At 41.3% G+C, this 14204-nt stretch overlaps 1 protein-coding gene across 2 annotated transcripts in view; it reads right to left on the bottom strand.

The window, feature by feature from the left end:
* SATB2 (SATB homeobox 2) overlaps positions 1 to 14204 on the bottom strand; it is a 177296-nt gene that overhangs the window by 97599 nt on the left and 65493 nt on the right. For both annotated transcript variants that reach the window (XM_081142484.1, XM_081142483.1), the window contains 2 exons: positions 4156 to 4282; positions 2958 to 3081 (listed from right to left, as the gene is read on the bottom strand). In XM_081142484.1, the coding sequence (XP_080998610.1) occupies positions 2958 to 3081; positions 4156 to 4282 (251 nt within the window). The remainder of the gene's footprint in view (positions 1 to 2957; positions 3082 to 4155; positions 4283 to 14204) is intronic.

Here is a 14204-nt window from a genome sequence, read left to right as displayed (position 1 = left end):
ACCATTTCACCTTTAGAACAAGAATGCATTCTCTTTCACATTACGAAGGTTGAACTTCAAAAAATGTATGCATCTCTTCTATTGCAACCACCAACAAAACAAGTGAGCTTGTCTCCACTGTGACTTAGGTAGATAATCTGGAATGTTTGAGGGTAATAACTGTAGGACTAATGACAGGTCCACAGTCCATGCCCATGCTGGCTGAGGACTACCCCAATGAGCCAGATGTTCCATAATCACACAGCATACCAGAAGCCCATATCAAAGCTCCCCCAAATCTAAACAACAGAACTGAGCCCGTTTTGAGTAAAAATGTGCTACGCATCACCTATCAAATGACTATAGTCACTGTTTCTAGTTCAAAACATTTTAGAGCTGCAAAGAACACTGTAAAATTAATAAAACTTTACATTTTTACAGCACTTTCTAAAACATTTTTATATTTAACTCTTTAAACATGTTAGAGCAGTAGTTCTCAACTGATAGAACTCAGTTTTGCTCCCCTCATAGGACATCGGGGAATGTCCAAAGACATTTTGGTTGTCAGGACTGGGGAAAGGGGAGATGGTGGCATGTTACTGGCATCTAGCGGGTAGAGACCAGGGATGTTGCTAGACATCCTACAATACACAGAACACCCCATCCACAAAGACTTATCCAGCCTAGAAGGTTAATAAGACCAAGGTTGAGAACTGCTACATTAGAGCAACAACTACATGGAAGATATACATTGTGCTGAATGCTGAGACCATAAACAAGAATTGGCTTCTGCTATTGTGGGCAATCCATCGAGTGATGGGAACAGGAAGGTAACACTGACAACAGGCTGTGATAAGTGCTGTGACAGAGGTGTTTACAAAAGGCTACTAAGAGCAGAAAAAGCAAGTACTTCAACCAGGTCAGAGTACTTCACAGCAGTGACTTTCCAGCTGGAATCTGAGAGATGATTTCATCAGGTAGAAGAGAGCAGTGTGTGCTGGAGAAACCACATGCAAAAGCAAGTGTCAAACTGAAGGACTCCAGGGGCATCAGCATTGTGTGCAAGAGCTGCCAGAGCCAGAGATTAACACAGTGCATCTCCCTAAAGAGGCAGTTTAATGGGCTCTGGAGGAGGTTAATAATTTAACACATAAAGTGATTTACATGGCGTTTTTTTAAATATCAAAAATACTGATATATTGAGTAGAATATAAACTTGGCATGTTTTTTTCCAAATAATGCAAGAAGCTACTTTGTTAAACTTGTAATACTGTGGGTACAAGGGTACTGGGTAGGTTTCTCCCACCTCAGGAATCCTCTGATGAAGTTTGAACAGTGGCAAAGGTTCCAAATAATGAATTCCATGTGTTTGGAGCACAAAGTGGTTGCAGGTAGAGGGGTGCAGGTGGCTCAGGTGGGAAATCAGGCTGGACAGTGTCATCTTGATGGTTCTTATTGGCTATGCTATAGGAGCCTTAATTCCCACAGATTGGGTGGGGGGAGTGACGGGAGACTTACAGGTGAAGAAAAGCACATATTAGGGCTGGAGAAGCAGATGGCAGGAGAAAAGCTATGATGCATGACAACTTAAAATATTTCAGATGAGAGGTGATGAAAGTCTAAACAAGTCAATGACATAAAGGAAGAAGATTTTAGACATGGAGGTAGTGGAATCCATAGGATCAAATGTGAGAGTGACGGAGAAGAAGCTTTTAAGATTGGGCAACTAGGTGGGAAAGCAGTAAGTACAGAAAATGGGGAGAGAAAGTTTTTTTACAGGAATAAGACGATTTCATCTGAACCTAAAGACAACCCTGTGAATTACGTAAAATATGTAGACACAATCACATCCCATATACAGAAGAATTTAATGAAGCTTGGAGAATGGAGGCCTTGCCCGAGATCACACATCTAGAGTAAAACTGGCTCAGGCTCTCAGCATCTGATTTGGGTTCTTTCCCCTCATGCCCTCTCTTTAGTCACATTTTATACTTATAATCAAACTTTATAATCATGATAAGTCAGTTTGGACTAAATTTCCACAGGCCTTAAAAGCCTTGGATAAAATTCTGAATTGGTGATATTAAGTTAGGAGCTTGTACACTTCCAGGCAAAGCCCATTTTGACTCCCACATAAATAAATCCAAAAGGCAGGTAATTGTGACTAATTGTGAAAGTCAGGACAAATGACTGAAAGTTTTTTTCATAAACTGTTCTTTAACCAGTCCCTGTATATGATCGGAATTAAAAATATTTATTTTTATAACTTCATGAGCAATCCCACTGGAATAAATAAAAATTCTAGCAACAAGCCTTAGCACCTACACACATCCCTACAGGTAGGTACTGAATGGCCTGGGTGAAGGCTGTAAGCACAAGAGCAGGCACATAACTTGTTTATGATCCGTTCACTAAAAAAGGACTATCACTTTTCCTCCCGGTGAATTTCCACCTGGTGAATTCACTTAAAATCTCTACAATGTGTATGATGCAAAGATCACCTCTCTCTTCTAGAAAGGGGAGAGGCTCAACAGATAAATATAAATACAGATGGGTTTGGCATGGCAGACTCATTCCAATGGCCAAGTAATGCAATGATCTGGAGCCTGAGCTTTGGCAGGTGAGCCCTGGATTAGGGTCAGCGCATCGCTCAGCCAGCTGAGCAAGCTTAGGCAGGTGAAGTGCTTCTCCCTGGATTTCTTGATCTATAAAACGGAGACGCAGATACTCACCTCTTATAAGCGAAAAGTTAAAGATTGTAAATGTAAAATGTCTTACTACACTCCCATTGCGTCAAAGCTTTCAGTCACGGACACCTTCTATGCTACAACAGAAAGTACCATAATCTCCTTGTTTATTCCACCTGAAAGGTACTGTGAGTCTACAAATAAAATGCAGCTGTCTAAGCACGTGTGCCCTCTCCCCGACAGCCCGCCAGCGGCCTTCCGCGTTTCCCAGAGCCCCCTGGAGACACTGACCTGGGAGAGAGGGCATTCTTTGGCTAATGTGCTCTGGTTCATCTCCTTGAGCAGTTCCTTTAAGGCATTGCGGACTGTGGCGTGGTTCCACTGCTCCGCAGGCAAGTCTTCCAGCTTCGAACAACTGCAACACAGGGCAAGAGTGAGGAACACGCAGACCTCAGAGAAGGGCCCTGCCTGCAGAGGGGTAGGGGTGCAGCAGCCACTCCCGGGTCCCACGCCAGCATTAGAAAAAGCTAAAGAGCACGATCTAACGTGGGCCCCAAATGAGGGAAGGGGAGCAATAAAGCTGCTTCTCTAGGACCTTGATAGAGCCTAACAGTCACCAAGTTGGTGATCACACCAGCCTAAGAAAAACAGACATTTTGGATATGAGGAAATTACAATTTTTTAAAGGAAGATTTCTCTAATCCTCTGATGGAAACGGCATGGTAGTGTGATTATGAACTTCCACGATACAAATTTAATTCTTGGACATTCCTAAGGTTAAATGTAAAGAAATGTTCCAACGTTCACTCACAGAAAAATTCAGAGACATTACGTTCCTAACCAAAAAATAACTTTTCAGAGAAGACACCAAAGCATTCTACACGAGGATAGAAATTTTGTGTTTTTGTTCAACTACAAATTCTCCTAAAGCAGCAAATTCAAAACCTTTACCTGAAGGACAATGTTTAAACCATAGGACTTGGAGGCATTGACAATACAAGATCTGCAGGGAACCTCTGGATTCTTTAAAAGAGCCATAATCTGCTCTGGATGGGGTGCGGGGGGGGTGCGGGAGATGACAGAAACAAGTCCCAGAGCCTCTGCAGGCCCTCACAGAGAGGAAAACCACGTCCTGGGCCAGCCACGGGCAGGACACTCGTCCCTCACCACACACCCGAGACAGCAGAGCTGTTTATTCTTCAAATACTATGTGCTAAGCATTTAACCAGAGGAACCATTAAAGCAGGGGCGGTGGAAAGCTCCCCTTTATGGGCTGCAGATTTTTAATGATTTATCAAGCTTCCCCTAGGTTAGCACTTCGCTGCTTCTGAAAACAAAACATAAAACAGTTGGAATGCGGACTATAAAGATGCCTGGTGCCGGCCCCTCCTGCCTCCTCTGTCTTTCATCTCGCCCAGGGCCTAAAACCAACAGGCGGGACGCGCGTCTCCGCAGTGACTCTGCGAGGGACGGGCGCTCAGACACCCACCTCTGTAACTGAATTTTCAACGTCACCACGTGATAGACATCTTGCAGCATGTCGGCCACGGTCGCATCGGGTGCATCTGTCACGTAACTGAGGGGGAGCGGGTTCCACCTCCCCAGCTTGATTATTCCTGCGCAGGGAAGAAAAACACAATAAACACACATCTGCTATTTATTAAACCTCCCCGCTGTTTGTTCAATGTTAAGAAGGTCACTCAATAGTCAACATTCAAGGCCCACTCGGAGAAATTTTACAACCCAGTGCAATAACCTATTTCTTTCTGGCTGACAACTGAGTGGACGCTACAGGAAGATGGGAATAGAGGGGTGGGGTTCAATCACGGACAATCAGTTATTTTATGTTTTCCTGTTTCTTAAATTACTTAGAAAAGCATAAGGACACTTCCTTCCCCCAAAGTCTCGATTCACACTCTAACTTAAGACGGATGCTAAATATACCAGACTGCTGATTTCATAAACCGAAAAGCAAAAAAAAAAAAAAAAGAAAAGCAAGCCTTAAGTAAATATGAGACTTGGTTTTGAATTGTACAAGAAAATTCCTGTGTGTGGGCCCCGCACACTCACAGTCACATCCTGACTGCGGTGTGATCCCGGTGCAAACGGGCCCGGAGCCGACGGCAGGGAGCGCTCGCTGTGGGCGCGCACCGCACCGGCAGAGGGGTTGCTGGCCAGTCGCACAGTGGCTGACCACAGATCAGCAAGAACAGATATGCCTTCAGCTTCCTTTTTTCCTAAGCCTTCAGCTCTTTTGAGATTGACAATGGTGCCCTTCCCCTGTGGGTTTCGGTGGCAGATGGCCAACACATGACAATGGGGAGAAGACACAGTCCTGGTCAAACTTAGGCTCACAGAGCAGCGATTTTAGGGATACCCTCGTCCCAGGAAGATTCATGAGACAGCTTCTGTGAAAACGCTAACTTCCGCTTAAGATGAAACCATCATATCTGCACATACATAACATTGATGTAGAAAAATATAGAGAAACTCATTTCACAAAGAAGTAACAAAAATTGTATTTCTGTGCTATGAAAAGTCGAATGGTCCCCAGGATGTCAGAAATTGTCACACACACACACATACACACACACAGAGCATGTGCTAGTAATAAAAGAAAACGCAGCATTTTAATTTTTATTTTTGACAATAAAAGTAAGTCCAACTATACTATTCTTTCAAAAAAATATTTTTTTATCACCAAAGAGTGAGGACACCTATATACCCAAGTGAACTTTTAAAAGCCTCACAAAATAATGCTTCATAGCTATGGGGTGAAATTCCAACAATAGGAAATGAACTCTCTGGTCAGGCTATGTCCTGTCCAAGATGAGATAAATGAATGCGCAATGCTTGACATAATGCTTGAAAACAGGGGATAAACAGAACAAAAATATTAAAATGATGCACTGTTTCAGTATTAAGATTTAACAATCTGGTGCTGAATATGCTGCAGTATAAATAGTGCCTGGACTCTGATCCAATAAAGTAACACAGCTCTCATTCATAGTACCGTATGTCTCCAGTTCTGGCTCCTTAAGTCGCATCTCACTTGCCAAGAAAAGCTGTTTTCTTGTGGGGATAGTTTTCCTAACATTCACTCTCATGACAATGAAAAGTGCGCAGCACGCAGCACGTAGTCGTCACGAAATGAACATCCAGGGCCCGCCGGACAGCCACCCACCAGGGGCCGGGGCTGCTTCCTTGCCTCTCTGACACGTTCTGACATTTGAAAATACTAAAAAGATACCATGGAACATGTCTAGCATATTTCCTTTCTTTAAAAAAAAAATCACAATTTTAAATTCCTTTAAAAATCATTATTGTGACAGCCCAAAAACTGAGTATAAGTGGACCATGTTCTAAAGACAGGCTATTTCACTGTCAGGGACTGGAGGGGGAAGAAGACGAAGCCGGCCATCGGACACAGTGAAAGGCAAGGGGAAGCGGCCCGTTGTGGGCCATTTTGGTTACTAAGGATGCAAAGATGGTATGAAGCAAGCGACTCCTGCAAACCAGCGCGCAGCCCAGAGGAGACTCATCTGTGACCGTCCGCTCCTTTCTATTGCTGAGTAGCGGTGCACTGCAAGGACACACCACAGCGCCGCCAAAACAACAGAATAGTCTGGTGTGGTTTCATTTACATGCAACGCAAACACAGGCAAGACTACTCTATGGATCTAGAGCTCAGGAAGTGGGTGCCTCTGGATGGCAGGGACAGCTGACTGGAAAGGGACACAGGGAATTTTCTTGTTTGGGTTGGTGGTTGCATGGGTATAAAAATTGTCAAATTTCATAAAAACAAACAACATACAAACGTTTTATTGTATGTGAATGACACCTCAGAAAAATGATGAAGGGGGAGGAATTCTGTCTACAGGAAATGATAGACAAATCACTCTACTGAAAACAGTAACCTCCATTTAGGTAAATTCTCTCCCCACATGGATGAGCCAGAAGGAGACTTGTTTGGGCTGGAATTAGACACACACAGGTGTCTTCACAACACTTAATGCCTCTACCGAGACCAGCTGCTACAGGTTGGTTTCCACCTCTTGGAAGAGAGCTGCTGACAGAAGAGAGCTATTTCCAGGCAGTGGGAAGCGGCATGTGCTCTTTCTTTTTTGCACCCTACGGACTAACCTGCACAGTCCTGGACGTCAAGTCCTTTGCTCAACCATGTGCCAGGCTCTGCGGGCGCAAGATCGGCTAGGACAGCTCTGTCCGCAAGGCTGCCCTCCTCCAGCCAGGCAGGCGCTGGAGTAACTCTCTGTAACAAGACTTTCCTCCCAACAGGGTTTCTGACTGATGTATTAACCCTCTGGAAATAGAGTCCTTAGCTATAGTCCTCCTTCTCTGATATAAAATAGACAAAAATATTACTTGGACTAGGAGTCAAGCATTAATTGAGGAAATCAAATTGGGAAGCAGCATACCACAGTCAAGTCAAATGGTCTCTGTTCACATCCAGGCTCCCCCACCCACTAGCTATGTAGACTTAGCAAGTTACTTAATTTCTCCATACCTCAGTCCTCTCATCTGTAAAATGGAACGATAAAAGGACTGACCTCGTAGGAATATAGTGCGAATTAAACGTAGAGTCTTTAGGACAGAGCCTGGAAAAAATTAATCTCAACAACTGTTTACGGTCATTGTTTAGATGTTTTTAATACTTCTTAAAAAGAAGATACAGTCCATTTATTTCCAAACATGTGGACTCGGTGGTATTTTTACGACTTCATTACCTTTTCATCTTTAATTCGGTCATGTGCCTGTGAAAGGCTGTCATTATTATAAATCACAAAGGAGGACTGGACCTCAGTTATGCCCTCCTCCTGTCCCCCACCCTTTTCATTTCTTCCATGCTTACACCTCAGGGCCTCCTTCCCTTTTACCTGAGTAGTCAGATCTCCCCTACTTTACAGTAACACTATAGCAATCTCGTTCCCCTCGGTCTCTCATTTTTTGTACCACCAAATGTACTGAAAGTGCACCTCCAATTTCCCCATCAGACCGTCTCCCCTATATATCTAGTTCCATTGCTTTCCAGGAGGAAATGGAGGTTCAGAAGGGCTGGGTTAACTTGAAGGTACAGAGCCCAGCTTCCCTTCAGTCACACCACGTGCCTGCCCTTCTCAGCATCCTCCACGTCGCACTGTGGGCGGCACATCAGGAGAGAAGACTGGAAGAGAGCTTGGGCCCGGTCTGGACAGCCTCGAAGGCCACACTCAGTACCACGCTGAGCGTCAGGAGCACCGCCTGAAGTCAGAGGCGAGTTCAGGTCCCGCTCTGAGGCTCTGAACAGGTTGTTTAGTCTCACTGAGTCTCGATTTCCCTTTTCTGTAAAATGGGGATAGTAACGATATCTGCCCTTTAGGGCTGTCATGAGCTTTAAACAAGAATTAGAATTTAGTGCTGGGGTTGGCACACAATAAGTGCTCAGTAAACATTAGTGGCAAACAGTCTGGGGTATAGATGTAATTTAGGAAAATTAACCTATACTGGAATACAGGTGGATTAAAAGAGGGACGCATTTTGAGGCGAGGAAAAAGGCCTGCAACGATATAAAGAGGTGTGTCTAATTACAGCCATCACAGCCTCTTCCAGGATCCTCTAAGGAGGGGTACCAGCCCTACCACAGGCTACAGTGCAGTGAAGGCCAAAGAGCAGGCTGAGTCCACTGGAGGTGGCTGACTCACAGCACTGGGAAAAGCCCAATAGAAATGGCACAGCTATACATACACAGATATTATTTCCAGTGCTCACACTCTATGAGCAGGCTGTGTAACCCCGATCTGGAAAATGAGAAACACTAATTATGATTAAATTAGATATTACTACATTCACATAGATGCACACATACACACATGCCTCGAGCCCAGCCAGGCACATAGTAAATGCTCAATAGATGCCAATTCCCATTTCTCCTCTGAACACTTATCACATTCTCATTCCATCTGGAGTACTGATCCCCAATATTCATTTCTGGAAATCATACACATTCTTCAAATTCTGCCCCAAGAATCATTCTAACCCTGAAGTAATCCTTTCTCTGCACAGTTGCACAATAAATATTCTTGGTTCGTTTGGGTATCTTATAAAAGACTGACTTTATTACAATATCCCTTTATGTTACTTTACAGTTTGCAGAGTGTGTTTTTCAATCCATTAGTTCATCCTCATGAGAAGAGCAAAGAGCCAGTACTCTAACTGGGAGCAAGCTGAAGATAGAGAAGAGCCACTTTTCAAGGACTCTAGTGGGTTATAGTCAGGACTGGACCCTGGGCTTCATCTGGCAAGTTTTCTAACTACAGGGCCAATAATACACTTTTCACTCAGCTCCGTCCATATGCCAGTGGCCAAACCCACGATGGGCCCTTGGAAGGTGGGACTATGGCTCATCCGCAGTCACATATCAGGCAGGGTGTCATGACATTTCATGTAAACAAAGGAGCAAATGAGACCAATAAACAAAGAAGTGACCGGCCCAGAAAAGCCAGCTATACTTGGAACTTCTCTGGAAAAAACTGTCTCCCACAACAGTGCCATTTCAGAAATCAACATTGTTTCCAAAATCATCTTTCCTATTTCTAAGGAATTTATCATCTGCAAACATTTAGAAAATGCCTGTGTTGAGGACTATTACAGATGCAGTTTCAAGGTCTTTGAGTCACAAATTATGGGCCTTTATTTGGGGGCTGAAATTCATACAAATGTTAACATGATTGAGCACAATATAAATAAAATTGTTCATACCCAGACAAATCTGTTCACTAAAATACAGAGAACCAATCCACTCATTGTGTAGTGCCTTTAGACCAAATAACAAAATGCAATTGTAGGTAAATTTCCCATTAGTGACATAAAATTAGGTTGGGAATGGAGGCAATCTTACTCTAAAATTAAAAAGATGCAATAACGGAAACCAGTTTTTACTCTCTCGATGCAGTACTCTCTCAGAGGCAAAGAGTTGACATTTCATAAAAAGAAATATCAATAGCTTTTTTGTGTGTGTTCCTATGTTTTTGTTATTTTTTTCAGTTCGTAATCTATCTCAGAGAAATCAGATATTCTTCTCAGTAGATGTATAATTCATATCATTAGTAGTATTTACCTCTATGTAAAAACAAGAGTGGTAATAATATACATTATAGTTGATCAATATTTGATTTAACTTTTTAGAAAGTTGATCACTCTGAGAATTAAATAAAATGTGGTCATAATACAACATAATCAATAGAACATCAGAAGCATTTGTATTAAGTAGTAATCATTCATTCATTCATTCATTCAACAAATGTTTCTCTTTGTGTCTCCAGCATAAGTCACAAAGATGCAGAGATAACCCAGCACACACTACTCCTGCAATTATGGAGCTCACAATTGAGTACAAAAGCTTATTATTGCTAAATACATGGCTAAGTGAAACCACTCTTAAAATAAAGCAAAATGATAGCTTTTATCTCCTGTCCTTCAAATATGAGAAACATTTATTTCATGAAGGCCTGCATCAGATACCTTGTAAAGTACACAAAAATAATCCTCCCAGTTTGCAGTGGCATATAGATTGATGGTGATAAAACAGGTATATATTGAGTATACTGTAAAATGAAACCCACCAATCAATCTCTGAGACAGACATAGGAACCCACCAAGATATCAGCAGTATTCTTATAATGCCATTCAGTGAATAATTTTCTTTTATTCCAGGTACATTTTAACATTAATTCTCGAAGCAAAGAGAAAACTCAGCCTGGGAAAAAAATGAGACATTAGCTTTAATATCCAAAGGCTGGGGTTTATATATCTCATTACTCCCAGGAAAAGATCTCAGCAAAAGAGTACCAATATAAAACCCAGCCTCAGCGTCACTAAGCCTGAGGCTTCTGGTTCATGGTATTATTTCCACAATACACCAACTGCTGATGAGGCCCCTTGTAAAAAGAGAAGCGCTCACGACACTGATGCATCTGTTTCCCTCCTCGGAGCGGCCGTGTCCTTATGCCGCGCCACACCATTTTCTGTTGTTCGGCTATGCTTTGTTAAAGAAATTAAAAACTGTCTGTCCTGTATAATAATAACATGGAATTATTTATCCATAAATCAGTTCATGGGAAATCACTACCCAGCAGTGTATAATAACTCAGCCTGTTTCTAACCTATGGCCGACTGTGGTATATCATCAAATTGTAGCAACATAAAGGCATAAATTGTAGTTATTATTGTTAAACCTGCGGCGGGAAACACTTTTCAATGAGAAAAGAGAAAAAAGGGCGAAACAAAAGTGATTTTCGAAATGTACATATTTTCCTTTCTAAAGCATAGCTTTGCAATACTCCAGACAACTTTCTGTAACTCTTCTCCAGCTCCTGTTTTGATTTTAAAAGCTATCTATATTTCAAATGTCTAGCATTGGGGTAAAAGTAAATGGAAAATGAAATAGAATTCTTCTGGCACTTTACATTATTCAAAGTGTTGTTATAACTTACACAAATTAATGAAACCTCACAACACACTTGTCTGGGAACCTACAATACACTTAATCTCGTATTTATAACAATACAAAAGAAAACACCAGACAAAAATAAATAATTCAATGATTCAGAATAAATGGTGAGGCTACATATTGTTATATAAATTATCTAAATATCAACATGCACACGCACACACTGACACCGAATGTACGACAGCCCATCTCCACAGACAGCTCCTCTGCCTGCGTCAATTTGGGTGTGATTGACAGACACGAACAAGGCGGTTTTTTTACTTTTTAAGAATACTAACATTGATTCTTAAATCATATCCGTATCTTCCAGGGAAAAGTACCATCAGGAACATCATTAGTAGTAAATACTGAACTACGACGTGAGAGCACTTTCTGAATAAACCCTGGTGATCCACAGCCGCCTGTCAGCCTTTCCTTGAGCCTTCGCTGCAGGAACGTTCTACCGAAAAAACCTCTACAGTACGATTTGGTGCCTTGTAATTCTATACATGGTTTCGACATTTTGCAGCACAAAGATTTTGTCTCATGTAATAGATGCTGCTTCACATTTGGGAAACGTTATGTTATAACCCTGACTTTTATTAGATTATTTAATATAAGCACTAAGTAACTAGACTAAATTAATAAAGACTCTATTGAAAAAAAAAACACAAAAAACAGAGAGAAAGAAGAAAATTATTCCACAAATTAAATAAAACTTTCTGAAGTTGGTATTTTAGAAACCTTTATTTAATTTTGAAAATTCCGATTCTTCTGAAAAACAGCCAAAATATTGGTCAGGATATGAAAAAAATATGGCTGGTGTTTAGTTATTTATTTCATAACAGTGCCATTTAAAATCGTTACATGGGGAATAGGACAAATGAGAAAGAAAAGGGTTACGAGAAATTACTTGGGCTCAGTTCTAAGCTCCTGTCATGGGTTAAAAACTGTTTTATCTGGCACATATTTTATTACTGTTCTCAGTTTAATAGTTTAACCATTGTCTAAAAGAGTTTGGAATTAAAGGATTAATTTTGGCAGGTAACACAAACGAACTTCTCTTTTTTCTCTCCTTTCTGTTCAGAGATACATTTGCATAAAGAGATTTCCCTTTAGCATTTGTCCCCCTAAAATATCTCCAATAATCCAAAACACAGGGGGAAAGTACACTCTTTTAAACGGGCTTTGCTACATTCTAGCAGATGTTATTCTAGCCAGTGTTTCTGCATCCTCTGGGGTAAGGAGTAACCACTGAAGATCTAAAAATACAGTTGCCGCACATAGTTCCCGTCCTTATTAATTACATGTATTCTTTTCAGGTGGGAGCTGGACTGTCGCAACAAGTTTTCCTGAGGCCCTGTCTTTCCAGGTGCTTCATTCCAGGCTCTAGACCCTTGGAAACCCTATCAACTGCATGCTCCCAATTATATATTCCAGAATTGTCCTTCAGGCATATTCTGTTTCCTATAATTTAAGGTTACATAATATATGACCTTAAGGGCAATATTATAATGGCATGTTGATTATCAAAGAAAACGTTGGCATATAATATGAAGGCAAAAAGACTTATTTATGTCGTACATTTTTATTCATGCTTCAACTAACCTGATTTCACAGTAATTTGTTAAGAAACTATAAGACATGGAAGCAAATATGGCTGTAACTATTACAAAATGGTAACTGCTTTTCATTTAGAGGTTTTTTGTTTATTTGATTTGATTTTTTTTGTTCCTCTAAGAATATTTTAATAATGTTTACTTTCAGTACATCTTCATATTAGATATTTTACATTCAAAAACATTTTGACAGATTTTTTTATTTCCATTTTTTGAAAATGTTATATTGAAAGGCAGTAAATTCAACTTTTAAATTTAGCACTACCATTTTAATGGCTGTAATTAAGATGGCAAGGGCCCACTACATAGGAGGAGCTCTCATTAGGCAAATGTTTATTGAATTGAAACTAAGGTAGATGAGTAGTCACTGCATAATTGGTGATGAATAATGACGATGGTCTATTTGAGTCCCTAAAATATTCAGCCATGTCAGAAAAATGCCATATAGAATCAATGGGCAACTGAACTGTGATAGAGACTTAGCAATTATCCCTGAAAAGCTGTCTCGCTCTCCTTGGTAGCTGAGCAGTTAGAGATGACCTGGAGGGTAGGGGAAGGCCAGAAGGTAATTCTTCTCCCCATTCCCAGGAATCTATTCAGTAGGGGCTGTGCTGTTGAGAGTGATCACATTAACTGAAGGAGTTCCAAGATCATCCCTAGTCCTGTCTGCCGCCATGCTTTACCCCCAGCCCCAGCTTCTGAAACAAAAGCTCAAAGTGTAGATCCCAGGAGATGCTGAGGATGAGGCAGGTATGAGAAGCACTGCCGAGGTTGCCTGGTAAAAATGAGAACCTGGAGCGTGGAGATCAATCCACTCAATTTCCTCAAAAGAAGTGCAGGAGAACAAAAAATCCCCAGATCCCTCCTTTTCCAACTTACCAGCTAATATTCTCATTACTCTCCAGTAGGTTAAGCGAAGAGAAAGGAGAAATTTAGGGCACGTGAGATGGAAAATGGGGTTAGAAGTGCATTGTCACTTAGTTGTATTTCTTATTAAGTTTTCAGGATTTGACATAAGCTGAATAGGTAAAGGCCAGAAAAATATGGTTTCCTATACATGCATAAAGTTCAGAAACTCTTTACCTTCTTTAGACTATAAATTGACAGAGAGCAAGGGTCCTGTCAGTTTAACTGTTTTATACAACCCTTGCTACAGCCCCATAAGCATGAGGATGCCCAAGATACAGCGGGCATATGGCGGTCATGTAACAAGAAAGCCACTCTGAAACAGCAGCAGTCTGGGGATCATGGTATCTAGGTCTGATCTTAGATGCTGTTGCTCTGCACTAATGGGCAACTCAACCTCTCGGGGCCCCTATTTTCTCTTCTATAAAATTGGTATTTAAAAGCGAAAACAATGTTCATTGCAGCATTACTTACAATAGCCAAGATATGGAAGCAACCCAAGTGCCCATCAATAGGAGAGTGGATAAA

The sequence above is a fragment of the Miniopterus schreibersii genome, assembly GCF_964146895.1.
Source record: "Miniopterus schreibersii genome assembly, chromosome: 7".
Taxonomy (NCBI): Eukaryota; Metazoa; Chordata; class Mammalia; order Chiroptera; family Miniopteridae; genus Miniopterus; species Miniopterus schreibersii.
Note: the sequence above shows the minus strand (reverse complement) of the source record. Positions and strands in the feature narration are given on the sequence as shown.